The following is a 14,904-nucleotide window of genomic DNA, read 5'->3' on the forward strand; positions in this document are numbered from 1 at the left end:
GGGGCACGAACCCGCGTCCCCTGCACCGGCAGGCGGACTCCCAAGCACTGCGCCACCAGGGAAGCCCGAGAATGCTCAATTTTATATGAATTTTTCTAAACACTTAAGCTTTTCTTGACAGGATAATACACTACTTCCAAAAATTTATGAAATTCAATAGCACTAATGTTCTACTACATAATCCAGCATATGTGAGAATAGCAAGTAAAATTATGTCTTACCTTTAGTCCATTCTGTGGGTTCATTAGAAAATTTCTTCCTATGTCATCAAACATGATGGTGTTTTTTTTGCTGTAAAACTCCGAAAACTTTCCCCATATAACACCAAGAGGCTTTACCTTAGAATAAAAGTTTAGATTTAACTCAAGTTTCATGAATAGTTCATCCTTTCTTAAAAGCAGAAATACTGCAAAATGCCCTGCACAACTATGCCACAGTGTTCCTTTACCATGAGGCAGTGATGGCTGGCTGTGTGAACAGAACAGAATCAAGATGCAACACACTGTAAGGCACAACATATCTCTCAATGTCAACTTCTGAAAGGTCTGTTCATGTCTAATGGAACTAAGCCCATTATAAGACTTCCTATAATTTTAATATGAAGATTCGGGATCAAAAAAAGTATTTAGTTTTTAAAAAATCTAGTATTTGTTTAGGTGTCTGCTGAGCATTCACATGTCCCCTCAGGGCTTGAGGTTTCACATGGGGTCTATTTTCAAAACTAGAAAACCTTAATGACAATGTACCTGGTTCTTTTATTACAATATTTAAATATTTTGTAAAGGAAAAATGGACTTTCTCCTTAGTTCAGTGGTATAGGTGCACAATTTCTAGGGCATCTGATTATTTAACTTCAAAACACTGTAAATTCTTGCTTTTATTTCTGAATTCTTAAAATGAGCCTCCAAAAAGGTAATTTCTCAGTTATTCATATCTGTTGATACTTGCATAAATTCTCTGTAAGATCACACAAGAAATAATAGTGATTGCTTCAAGGAAGGAAAGTTAAGTGGCTGGAGGGTCCAGGAGGGAGGAATACTTTTCACTATACACTTTATTTGTGGATCATGTGAATATATTTTACACACTCACAAAAATATTTTAAGTACATTAACTTTTAGAAGAAAAAGTACATTTTGCTGAAGGCAGTAGTCTCACTGATGGTAATGTGAGATTATATGATGATAATAATAATTATGAGATTAAATGGTAGTAAATAAATGGTGACAAGCATTGTCATTAATTTTAAAATGTTTTTTCTCCTCTATAATTTCTTTTAATACGGAGAAAGCCTTTTTCTTAGTGTCATTATTGCAAAAAATGTTATTCAAATATTTAAATTTCACTAAAATTTTATTTGCTGTATTTGTTTGCACTATTTCTTTACTACTGAAACAAACCCCCCAAATACTTGAAATATACAGAAACTGACACAATAAACCAGATTCTGGGTTTTCTTAGCCAACATAAAGCCTCAAAAAATATAAGAGCTTTATGACACCCAGGGTTAGAAATCCTACATCTTCTTAAATAGTGCTGTCATTTTGCAATTAGGTCAAGCACCATATGTTCTCCAAAACATGAGCTACCTTGTTTTCAATTAGAGAAGTAATATTGCTGACTGTAGAAAAAAATCTGAAAACACAAAAAAGCACAAAGGAAAATATTTAGTTACCTATAATCCAGTTAGTACCAAAGAATACAACTAGATATTCTGATATATTTCTCCAGTCTTTCTGATAAACAGCAGCAACCTCAAAGAGTTCACAGATCTTTTGTAAAGCTAAGGGAAGCCCTGAATCAAACAACGGTTAAAAACTATTCTCTAACAGTTTGCAAATACTGCTAAAATACTTCTTTCACTTTAATAATGTATCATGAAAAATTTCTGAAGCACTAAATACTGCATCAAATAATTAGCTACGGGGCTTCCCTGGTGGCGCAGTGGTTGAGAATCTGCCTGCCAATGCAGGGGACACGGGTTCGAGCCCTGGTCTGGGAAGATCCCACATGCAGCGGAGCAACTGGGCCCGTGAGCCACAACTACTGAGCCTGCGCGTCTGCAGCCTGTGCTCCGCAACAAGAGAGGCCGCGATAGTGAGAGGCCACGCACCGCAATGAAGAGTGGCCCCCGCTCGCCGCAACTAGAGAAAGCCCTCGCACAGAAACGAAGACCCAACACAGCTAAAAATAAATAAATTAATTAATTAATTAATAATAATTAGCTGCATTCCATTAAATGGACGAACAAAAATGTGTACAACCAACTCCCTACTGTTGCAGGGATTTGTTATTGAGGATTTCTTTTTATTCCTTTAATTTTTCATTATTATAAACACTCCTGTTTAACACTTCCCAAACTTTTTACTGTTTAGACTTTATACATGTACCACTTTAGTAGGTAATAAATTATACTTTTCCTTGATGTACGCAGTATTTCCTTTATTTAAAACTCCACACACACGTAATTCTATTCATGACTTTTATGACTTTGACAATTTTAATACTGTCTCCCCTAAGCTTTCCTAGTTTGCTAAGTTCTCCCCAATTCCTATTAGTCTGTGTTCCCAAAAGGTACGGACCATGTCTCCTCATCTCTTTATTCCCAACAGTGCCCATTACAGGGCCTTGCAGATCACAGATGTTCATAATATGACTAGTTACTTGACAAGTAAACAAAGTGAAGAACCTTGATCTTTTTAGCCCAACTCTTTCCTGATGGTTCTTATTGCTTTCTCTAGGGGTTCACGTACATCACCCCAAAGTACATGCATCATAATATACCTGCTTTTATTTATCAGTTTCATAGAGGGCAGGGCAAGTGTGTCCTGGTCTGTTTCTAGTATCTTCCTTGACAACATTCAGTATTTTTTCACACCTACTCTGTCTTTAGCAACACTGTGCTGTTATCATCACGGGACAATTAACCACGACCTTTCTTGACAGTCCTTCCTCAAGATCCTTAACTTTGTCACTAAAATTCATATCTGTTAACCTGAAATACATCTTATGTCAAAACTCAACTGATACTTTATTATCCATTCAGATGTATTTCTAAACTCTGTGTAGTTTATTCCATCAATATAAATATAAAAGTACACCAGAAAACAAGCAAGTCTTTAAATAAAAAGTAAAATGACTTCTTACATCTATTAATCCTCTCCTTGGAGTATGCACTGTTATCATAGCAGCACTGTCCAACATGAAGGTAATCTTGTAATTTGCATTTGTACTCACTCCCAGCTCCTATAAATACAAATATTCATGTGGTTAAAATATAATAATGTGGAAAATCCCAGGCTTTATGAAAAGTCCAGCTATAATTTCCCATAATGCCAACTTTCTACACCCTGGCTACTACACCTTGCTCAACAACTACCAAGCATTTTAGTTTCACGAAGCGAAATCGATAAATGACAGTCCAAAGAACCCGAGTCTATTTAGCTCTAAAATGAAGGGCCCTTTTCAATGTACTACCAGAAACAGGTTACTTCCCAATTTAATATTTTAGAAGAGCATCACTCCTTTAAGTATCACACACCAGAGAAAAGGAAAAGAAAGTATTAGAGTAAAATGGGAGAAAGAGGAGAGGAAGCTTTGCTGTACTTTTTCTTCAAAAAGACATAGGTAATCAATGCAAACCACCATTAAGCAGACTTTAAACACACCTCTAACTCCTGATACTGGCATTTGTTTTGCTACTAAATGCCCTCCAATGACAATGAAATTAATTCAATTCGGAACTTTCTAAAAAGACAAATGCAGTTTCAAAACGTTCTTAAATGGATTGTTTTCTAACACTTACTTTCATTTTAGCTTCAATCCACTTCATATTTGTTGCAGCTAAAACATGAGGAATGATAACACAATATGTATGAAAAGCTTGAATTTCATTTAAAAAATCTTTCTTCTGTATAAATTAGTTAAGTTTTCTAAGCAAGACTAAAAGTTCAAATACATCACAAATAATCCCTAGCATATTTATGGTAATTTCCTTTTAACTGTTTATAAAAATAAACTTATTTTAGTGTGTCTTCAAGACAATAACATTTAAACAACTTTTATCTAAAAGATAAGGTAACCAATGCTCAAAAGAACTCTGAACCTAGGAATTCATAAATCAAGACCTAACCACCCTTTTAAAAACAGCCCTAATACTGTTCTCTATCAGTTCTAAACTTGAATTTAGGGTGCCTGGATCTCCATTTTCTTCTGCGTTCCTACTGCCAGGCAACACACAGGTATATATGTCAATATAAGCAGATTAATGCTATGTGTCAAAAGTTTATGTTGAAGACTGCGAGGCTGAAGACTGTCGAAAAATGCTAATGAAAATTAGTATTTGGCCAGGCTCAGCAAACTTAGTGCTCATTGAGTCCAGCAGCTTTTAACAAGAAGTCTGAGGCAACTAAATTCACAAACCCTATCTATGTCACGTTCCTGCTCACTGTCACACACCAACCACTTCTGAGATCACTGATAAAAATTCAAACCAGTTTTATGTGCCCTACTCATCTCAAGTTATTGGACTAAACCATATAGGTATTACAAAGTAAAATGTTTAAAAATGAAAAAAGGAGTTCAACTATTTAAAGTGTGTATATGAGTGTGTGTTTATTATTTTAAGGGCAAAGAGGTTAGCTGAGTCCTCAAAATAAAAATCTTTAGCACACATACAAGAACCAAAATCACCTTACATGCAAAACTGGTCAGTTGAACTAAAATTTTAGAGAGTCATGTATCTACAATGACAACAATCAGGAGATAGGGGAAAACAATTTTTTTAATTCAGTATATATTTTGGGATTATAATCCCCAGATGTAAAACAGAAAGATTTACAACTAATAAAAAGTTTCTAATTATTAAGAAACTATTACATGTCAGACATGTTACTAGTTGCTATACCAATATTTTATTCTTACAACTACCCTGTAATGTAGATTTATTTATCTTCATTTCTCAGATGAGGAAGCTAAGGCTCAGAGCAATTAACTGACCTGCCTAGGGTCACAAAGTAAGGTCAGAGCCAGGATTAAAACCCTAGTCGGGCTTCCCTGGTGGCGCAGTGGTTGAGAGTCCGCCTGCCGATGCAGGGGATACGGGTTCGTGCCCCGGTCTGGGAAGATCCCACATGCCGTGGAGCGGCTGGGGCCGTGAGCCATGGCCGCTGAGCCTGCTCGTCCGGAGCCTGTGCTCCACAATGGGAGAGGCCACAACAGTGAGAGGCCCACATACCGCAAAAAAAAAAAAAAAAAAAAAAACCCTAGTCTATTTAGCTCCAAAATGAGGTGCCCTTTTCAACGTACTACCACGAAATTTATTTTTAAAAAAAAATTTATTTTAAACATATGATTGTAAAAAGTCCTCAAAGTCCCTAAGTCTACTCTAATAACATTTAGAGGATAAATTTTTTTCTCAAATGTCATCTCAGATGTCAGAGTTGCTGAACAAAAACCTATTTCCCAGAAAGCTTTCTTCTCTGTATCTTAAAAACCAGAAAATTATGTATTTAACTACTATTGAATTGTAATGGCTATGTACTCATAATAACACTAAACTATTGAGATACTCCGATAATAAAAGAAAATACAAAGGAAATTTACAAACTGCAGAACAACTATGTGGCCTCTCATCAAAAACCTAGTACGATTACCATCTTTAGGGATTTTATTTAATTCACAGTTAGGATAGCTCTTTTCTGCTTACGACATTGCCAAGACGTAACTTTAAATGTCTGTGGGAAGGTGAGATGTAAATCAATACACTCCCCTTCCCTTTTCAGGTCGTACCACAAAAAGATTGTCACCTGAACTAAACAGTGCATTCAGTAGTGTAGTAAATTTACTTTTTGGAGCAAACTCACTGTTACCACAGACCTGTAAGTTCCTGGAATGGCAGACCACAAGTTGAGTAACAATGCTTTAGCCCATTTATTAACTTTCCTTGAGTAAATTCATATTGCCTTTATTTCTGAACTACATCACTGTAAAATTTTTTTAAATACATATCTTTCTCCAAGTGTTTTGAGACTAGAGTGATGAAGAAAGGAGAAAGCAAGAATATACTAAAGCATCGAAGATTCTACAGCAAAGATCAGAAAGAAAAGATCCTAATCAAGATGGGGTCTTGTGAAAATAAGGCCATTTTTTTTTCACACCATCTATACCATAATCTACTCTCTTCCTATATTTAATTATTTCAGTGGTATTTGGCAAATGCACTTAAGTTTATATTGTGATGCAAGAAAGTCAAACATGCTTCATCAGAAATTTGCAAAATATAAAATTTAAGTCACATTTTATAAAGCAGAGTAATATAAGGAACAACCTTATTTTCATGGAAATCTAAACAAGAAATATAGCTTACACCAAATAACAATGTCATAATCCTCATATGCAGATGTTAGGAATTCATGAAGATATGGCCGCATTAATTCTACCCCAGTCTCTGCACAAGACCTATGGTCTAAAAGAAAATCAGTTAGAGATGATGATTAGTTTATTATCATGGACAAGTACCTAATATCAATTAAACTTCTGAAATGTAATATAAACACTCAAATACAAACTACTTCAGACTAACTTACATCAGCTGACAAAGGGATGTCTTCGAAGCACACAATTTAATATTCTTGCAATCCAATTTTAATTGATCAATTCTGTTCAATTTGCAAAGACCAATATCCAGAATTCAGGCTTATAAAATAAACAGTAAATTTTTTTCTCATCTAATCTCTAAAACGTAGATGTTATTTTAGGATATGAAAAACAAACTTTTTAGCCATTACCTACCAAAATATAATCATATTTCACCAAAATAACAGGTTTGATTAACTTAATAATCAAATTTTTAAAAAAATTTACGCTAACTTATGACATGTACTTAAAGTTAAGGATTAGAGGTAAATAAATTCATTCTAATATCAGGAGTTAACTAATAATTTCTGGCAATATTAGAGGATGAAAGAACAAATTTCTTTTTTTGTTGACATGAAATTTTAAATTCAAGAATCTGCCTTGGGGCTTCCCTGGTGGTGCAGCGGTTGAGAGTCCGCCTGCTGATGCAGGGGACACGGGTTCGTGCCCCGGTCCGGTAAGATCCCACATGCCGCGGAGCGGCTAGGCCCGAGCCGTGGCCACTGAGCCTGCGCGTCCGGAGCCTGTGCTCTGCAACGGGAGAGGCCGCAACAGTGAGAGGCCCAAAAAAAAAAAGAATCTGCCTTGAACATAATTAAATAGAAAACCAGGAATAAAATATCAAAAATGATTTTTAAATAATCATAAAATGTTAAGTGTTAATCAATAGGGAATCATTTGATTAAATTATCACACATCCATAAACTAGAAAAGCGCCTGACCAAAAAATACATATATTTAACTCACAATGAATGTTAAATGACTGTGATGTTCAATATATCATTAAGTAAACATAAAAAGGACATACATACAAACACCCTGGAAGATGCACATAAAAATATGAGTGGTCATCTTTGGATCTTGGGATTACAGATGACTTCTTTTTTCCCTTACAATAAAATGATTTACTCTTAAAATAAAAAGAAAATCTTTCAAATACTTCATATTGCATATTGAAAAACAAACAAACAAAAGGGGAAAATGCCATTGTGGATAACAGAAGATGGAGCACAGTTTTAGCTGACTTACCAAATAACGTATAATCAACATCTAGTACCAAAAGTTTTTTCCCTTCCCTGGGAGGATTCAAAACTTCCACTTTGTACTCTTTTACTCTGCGGGAAATTTTCAGTAGGTTTTCCTCCCTAATGAAAAATAAGATCAGATGAAATATTCACTTTTTCTCCAATGACAACCAATTTCCTTTGATGATGAAAAGTACTCACCTATTTTCTACTTCAACTACTTCATCTTCAATATCAAAGTCATTAATAACATCATCATTGTCAGGAGGTGGACCTAAGACATCTTCCTATTAAGATGAAAAATAGTTTTGTTTGGCCATATTATCATTAACATAACAAATACATTCATAGCATAAAGAAAACTAAGAGGTACGATTTGAGTCCAAGAGTCTTGCAAGCACACACTACGGGAAAACTTCCACATTTTATATTTTGTTATATATGTTCACTGGGCAGATTTACCATGTTAAATTTGACCATTAGCACTACTACTACACTTACATCTAGCTATACACTAACAAATTTCCCAGTATTTGGTTTCTGCTGAGTTAATAACACATTCATTGTGCAGCTTTTACTTTTCACTGACTGCTAAACTGACAATTTTAACACAATTAAAATTATGATACAACAGTGTGATATAAACCATAATATCTTCAAAGGGACAAATGGTAACAAAAGTAAACATTTACCAAGCTCTCCTCACGAGTTCCCATCATCATGATTTTAGTATTTGGTTTCAGTTTGAGAGCTCCAAGCTTAACATCATTTTCTGCAGGTTTGCCTACAATACAAGCAAATGACTGTTTTCTCACTAAAGTTCAGGTGCTGGTTTCACTATCCCATTACACAAAACCCTAACATTAAAAGGTTTGGTACAGATTCCACAGCAAGTTTTTTTCCTTAAATTAACAAACTGTTACTGCTGAATTAGCAATTTCTAACATACTAAGAAGTAGTAATTAACACAAGGTTGGAATTTTTCCCCAACTCTTAGAGGAACACCTTTAATTCAACTAACTAAACAAAATAAATTCATGTTTTATTCTGTTGTTCGAGATGAAGATGACTGTTTTCCAGAAAGTCCTGAAAATTGAGTGCCTGAGATAACTGTACATTTACTGCTACTCAGAACTCACCGTTCAATGATAAGACAAACACCGTGAAAATGCCTTTTAACGGAATGTGAACACTGCCTATAATTTACAAATCATTATTACTTTCGAAACAGAAAAGATAATTTGGGGAGAGTAAAAGGCCCAAACTGTAATGAAAAGGCTGTGCTAGAAGACAGATACTAGAAATTACACTGGGGGCTTCCCTGGTGGTCCAGTGGTAAAGAATCCGCCTTACAATGCAGGGGACGCGGGTTCGATCCCTGGTCAGGGAACTAAGATCCCACATGCCGCGGGGCAACTAAGCCCGCGCCACAACGACTGAGCTCGTGCACCTCAACTAGAGCCCGCATGCTACAAACTACAGAGCCCACGCACGCTGGAGCCTGCGTGCCACAACTAAAGAAAACCCACACACCAAAACTAGAAAGAAGCCCACACACCACAAAGAAAGATCCCGAGTGCCGCAACTAAGACCCGACCCCGACACAGCCAAAAAATATTTAATTAAATAAATAAATAATACATAAGTCTTAAAAAAAAAAAAGAAAGAAAGAAATTACACTGTTTACCTGGGACTTCTGTGTCACAGGTTTAAAAAGCAAACATCAACTGTCAGAGGAAATCAAAAGTAATCTTAATAGTGGTGGTATTTTCAGGTATCCTTAAATATTCTTACTTGTACCATCAAAAAAATTTTAGGGATATCCCTATCAAAGAAATCTCCAAGGAGAAAGACTTATTAAAGTGAACAGATAATAGCTAATATAAAGATTCATAAATATATCAATGCAATAAATTTGAAGAAGGGAGAAAATTACCTTTAACTTTGAGTCCAAGTAACTTCTGGCGTTCTGGTAGCACTCCCGTAAGGGTCTTGAGAAACTGTTTGAGATCTAGCACAGTATCATCTTCTGAAAGTGTGGTCACTGAATATTCCTGTCCACCCCATTTTACAATGATAGGAAGAGCCATCCTTGAAACATACGATGAGGCAGCTTTTGTTCAGAAAAAGATACCTAGAAAGAAAGGCATATACAAGTTAAAATAGATATATCAAAGATGTATGTAAACTTGCAACTTTAAGTTTTATAAACTGTGTCATTTGAGTCCTATTTTACAACTTGATGATAGAGAAACAGGATTTTCTACTTACAGAAATGTTATCAGAATGCCAAAAGTTATCAGGAGTCAAAGTTAAAATTCTCCCACCCTCTCAATTTTTGGCTTAAAGTTACAACTTCCTAATATTCTATCAGATTCTCCTTGTTCGAGTGGAAAGCTGCAATAAATGAGCTAACTATTCCTCCCTCTCTGATCAGGTTTATGCTACTGGCAAGTTCCTCCATGATGGACCGTCCATGTTCATTTACCATTTGCAAGGTAGGGCAGTGAGTTGTTAAGAGCACAAACTCTAGAGACAGATTACCCGGTTTCAGAGGTCAGCTCTCCCACTTATTAGCTATTTAACCTTGGAAAGCTAACTGACTCTTAGTGCCTAGGTTTCCTCATCTGTAAAACAGGGATGCTAATACTGCCTACTTCTCAGGGTTCTTAAGAGGAGTAAATTAATTTTTGTAAGTCACATACTACCTGGCACATAGTAAGCTCTAAACAAGTAAGTACTGGTTACATAAATTGTTTTAAAAACTAGAACTGAAGTGTTCCAGGCACTGCACTAAATAGTAAATGGCCATTATTTTTTTCATATTTAATACACTGGACAGTTTTTACTCAATCTCCTTTAACAAGGTTGTTTGATAAGAACTGTCCCTCTTTTACAATTAAGGAAATAGGAGTTCAGAGAGGTTATGTAATCTGCTCATTGGCACATAGCTGATAACAGAACAAGTCTTCTGACTAAATCTCATTTTCTTCCCTTACACAACTGTCTCTCTTGAATTGCACCTACAGGAGTTAAGGCACCAAATATCAGTAAATACAAAACCTACAGGCACAGATATAAGTACACGAAGATCATATAGCAGCTGCCACTCATCAACAATAGCATGTAGGTCTCCTCCCCCCATAAAGCTTTCTACCAGTTTTCATAAGTTGGTTCCCCCAACAGGTCAGAGAACTAGATTTTCTAATCTCAAAGTAGTGGTATTTCCAAATGCTGTCATATATTTAATACATTTGACTTCACTCTTCAAGTATTACAACCAACTGCAAGAAAGAAGGCAAATTATAAATCTTAACATGCAAACGTAATTTGGAAATTTAAGATGTCTTCAACATGCCCATTAGAAAAGAGCACCGTAAATTCACTTACATTTATTCCATGTTTACAACCTGCTCTACTAAAACTTTAAACAAGGTGTGTTACTTTAGGGCAATGTATTCTATTTGGAGAGAACTTGCTCTAACAAACGTTATAATCCTCAATAAAAAGCCAAATGGCCCGTTTGAGTCAAATTGAAATATCATTTAAATATTATTTTTCTGTGAGAAGTGGAAATAAAACTGAAAATTTACAAGAGCTAGGAATGCAAACAGCACTAATACAGCATACTGTGTTGGGCAGAGCAGAACATGTGAAGTGAGATCACCTGAACTCTAGGTAAGCATGGACAAGTCACTGCACCTCTAGACCAGTGTTCTCAAAGTGTGGTCCCCAGACCATCCAACAGCATTGACCCCACTTGGTAACTTGTTGGGAATGTAACTGGGTCTGGAGAGAAGAGACCTAGCAATTTGGGTTTTAACAATCTCCGTCTCCCCCTCCCCCCATCTCTGAGGCATGCTAAAGTTTGAGAGCCAGCGCTCTAGGCTCTTCAATTTTCTCAGCCTTAAAAAAAAAATGTGCCAGATGGCATGGGCTCTATGTGCTTAGTAAAGCAGTATACAAATGTCATCACCCATGCCACAAGTGGGATCTCCAAGTTGACAACTGCTCTAAAGGACCAAGCACAACAAAACAAACACCATAAAAAATTTTACTGCATAAAGTCCTTAAAACTGTTTTTCAAAGTTACTGAACCTCATTCCTTCAATATTCAGATCATTAACAACAATGGAGCAGTGCAATGCAAATGCATGAGTCATTTTATGTTTTCACATTTAGCCTTCTTTCTTACACAATTTTAATGTTTTGTATCACTGCGGACCCTATCAGATTTATAAACTGAAAAATGATTTTAGGGGTAAATGTGGCAATCAAACCCGAACAAGTAAGCAAGGAGCACACCTTTACGGTGAAACTACAGTCAAGAACGGCTGTTTGGGTAAATTCTTCTACCTAACATACAGTGGTGACTTGCCTAGTCAGGGCAGGAATGTTTACTTGACAAGAATAGTGTTAATCCCTGCGATAACAGCCGTGACATCACTTTGTATACTATAAAAAGCAATACGAATGGTGGTGAAGATAGGAAAATGATAATATGCTCAACAACTTAATTGAATAATCTCATTTAATCTTCACAATCCTAAACTGACAACTACTGTCTTCATTATACAGACTAGAAAACTGAAAAAGAGGAAAAACAAATTGCCCGAGACCACACAACTAAAAAGTAGCAAAGGCGGTTAATTTGAAAGTAACAGCAGCAAAAGTTAACACCTTGGGAATTGAGGGGAGGGAGTTAAATTTAAACACGCCCAGTAAAGGGTAACTGTTTAAGTACTGTCAACTCCTCCTCGGGAGAGCAGGGCAGCAGCAACTGCGAGGGAGTGCAGAGGAAAGAGCTGTGGGAAGTGACTGGTATGAGACAGCACAGAAGGCAGGCAGAGACCCCAAAACCCCAGAGGGCCGGGATACGTTCAACACGGAGCAGGGAGAGACGGACAAACCCCAGAAGAGGGAGGAAGAAAGGTTTGGGGACGCAAAATCCACTGAGGCGCCGGAAGCCCTCCACCTAGGCGACGAGGCTGGATGGGAGGGCGTCAGCCCCTGTGAAGAGCCGGCCGGGGCCGGAGGCCTGGGCCGCGAACCTGGGCAGCCGCGGGCGGGGCCCCCACGAGCAGCCACCAGCCCGCCCGCCCGACCACAGTGGAGGCCGGGTCTCGAGGACAGCAAAGCTGCAGTCCCCCAGCCCCACGGCGCGCCGGGGTGCCCCGCGTCCCCTCACCTGGAGCGCGGGGGAACCGGCAGCAGTGGACGCAGGAACCGACCGCAGCGGAATCCAAGGCGACCGGAAGTGAGAGGCGGGGACCGGAACCGGCTAACGAACCGGAAGTTAGGGTTTGAAACGGAAGCGCGCCGGAGAGCGGAAGGTCGCTTCCTTGTTTCTCTCCGGGCAATGATGTTACATAGACGTTGCCAGGGACTTCCTCACCGCGACGAGGGAACCAGGCCTTTCCGAGAATGTGACCGCTGTACGGATGCCTGCGAGTCCTGGATGGCTTCCGGCCCTCGCCCGTTCTGCGCATGCGTCCGCTGGCGGGCTTTGAGTTGGGCAGGCCCTGCGGGGGTATGACGTCTCTGGTATTGTTTCTCCAAAGTCGGAGCTGGAGTCGGTGCGCTGACTTCCCTAGGTGTGCTGAGATCATCCTGGGACTCGGGCCTGAAACTTGTGTGGCTTTGTCATGTTCCGAATGAGGCCTGAAAGGTGAAGACTTGAGAACTCTACCTGGCACCAGGGGCCACCAACACTAGTAATTTCAGGAGTTTAGAATTCTACCCGTTTTACCCAATGGAAGAGGGAACAGGATCATCAGGGAAGGGGCAAGCCCAAGTCTCAGAGAACCAAGGAAGCAAATCTCATGAGAGCTGCATCGAGATTCCTGTAGTCTTGTATCGAATTAGTCTCCACCCGCCCGTTCCCAGGTCCATTCCAACTTCCTGCAGAATGCTAAGAAAGTCAATTACAAACCCTGACAAAAGAATTCCAGGGTTTAATGGAAATTCGGAGCAGCCGCTGTCTGGTACAGCGAACTCCCAACGTGCATCACTTTATGATAGGCAAGAAAAAGAAGTTAATAATTGCCCACTAGATTGTTGTATGTGGCGGCAAAAAAAACTTAGGTTTTGAAAAGGAAGGGAATGGGAGAAAATAATATTGGCCCCAAATATGCACTAGGTCCTTGAATTACTTGTATTTTTCCTTCTACTTGACAGCAGTGTCACTGATCCATGTTTCCCTTTTGGCTGTCATGGAATGGAAGCAAAGAGCCAAGTTTTGTGTCTTAACAGTTTTTTAGTTAAGACACAAACTATTTTACGTTTTCCTTCCCTCTTTTGGTAATTTTTATTGCGCTAGTAATGTATGAGTATCTGCTCATTTTAAAAAATGAAACGTATTTTCAGTAACAAGTATTCCCGCTATCCTTCAAAAAATGGGAAACGGAAAACCCAAAGTTAAAAGAATTTGTACAAAAGTCACACATTAGCAGTCTAGCCAAAGAGATGGCCAAAAGACAAGGGACTGGACTCCAGAATGAATTTTCTTTCAAACCAATCTCTTTTTTGCTTTGTTCACGTGCCAAACAGCTTCTTGGCGACTTTATATTTTTGCTGTTGTGGTTAGAGAAACTTGTTTTTGTTAACAGAACGGTGAACTAAAACATTTTTAAGCTTCACTAATTCTAAACAACAGGATACATAAGGAGATTCCTTTTAATCATGGAATAGCCATTGTATAGAGAGTCTGATAAGTCTGGTATTACTAGAGTGTAAATAATTTAATAATTACAAATTATCTAGCCAAGTGTTGAACCGTAGTATTTCTCAGAGAAGAATGGTAGCAGAGATTTACCAGATGATTTTAAGTTATCTTATGCCCAAATCTCAGTTCCTCCAAGTCCATTTATAGACTTGGTCCATTTATCAGATGATTTTAAGTTATCTTATGCCTATATTTCAGTTCCTCCAAGTACATTTATATTTAACTAAACATTCATTAAATCAAAAATAATGTTAAGAAAACACTTGGAGTGGATTGAAATATAACGTTGAATGAAAGAACTGGAATCGTGGTAACTAGGAATGTATATAAAGTGGACCTAAAAAGGGGCTCACAGCCACTCACAACTTCCAATAAGAAGAGAAAAATTAAACGTCTGCCTCCTGTTGCTCACTAGAGCCTTTTTCTAATGTGTGGAGGATGATATACTTGTGCTTCACTCATACTTCTCTGCAGAAACTAAAGGTGCCTGGGAATTCCTGCATAGGGTTTTGATAGGTT

At 37.9% G+C, this 14,904-nt stretch overlaps 1 protein-coding gene across 1 annotated transcript in view; it reads right to left on the reverse strand.

Annotated features, from left to right (window-relative positions):
- The window catches only part of UBLCP1 (ubiquitin like domain containing CTD phosphatase 1), a 21,383-nt gene extending 8,490 nt beyond the window's left edge, over positions 1–12,893 (reverse strand). The window contains exons 1-9 of the mRNA XM_007464414.1: positions 12,850–12,893; positions 9,598–9,795; positions 8,354–8,445; positions 7,863–7,948; positions 7,666–7,781; positions 6,368–6,466; positions 3,806–3,843; positions 3,148–3,246; positions 222–338 (exon numbers count right to left, since the gene is read on the reverse strand). Of these exons, the coding sequence (XP_007464476.1) occupies positions 222–338; positions 3,148–3,246; positions 3,806–3,843; positions 6,368–6,466; positions 7,666–7,781; positions 7,863–7,948; positions 8,354–8,445; positions 9,598–9,751 (801 nt within the window). The 5' untranslated portion in view covers positions 9,752–9,795; positions 12,850–12,893. The remainder of the gene's footprint in view (positions 1–221; positions 339–3,147; positions 3,247–3,805; positions 3,844–6,367; positions 6,467–7,665; positions 7,782–7,862; positions 7,949–8,353; positions 8,446–9,597; positions 9,796–12,849) is intronic.
- Between the last annotated feature and the right edge of the window lie 2,011 nt (positions 12,894–14,904).

This window comes from Lipotes vexillifer, unplaced genomic scaffold, assembly GCF_000442215.2.
Source record: "Lipotes vexillifer unplaced genomic scaffold, Lipotes_vexillifer_v1.1 scaffold95, whole genome shotgun sequence".
NCBI classification, from domain to species: Eukaryota; Metazoa; Chordata; class Mammalia; order Artiodactyla; family Lipotidae; genus Lipotes; species Lipotes vexillifer.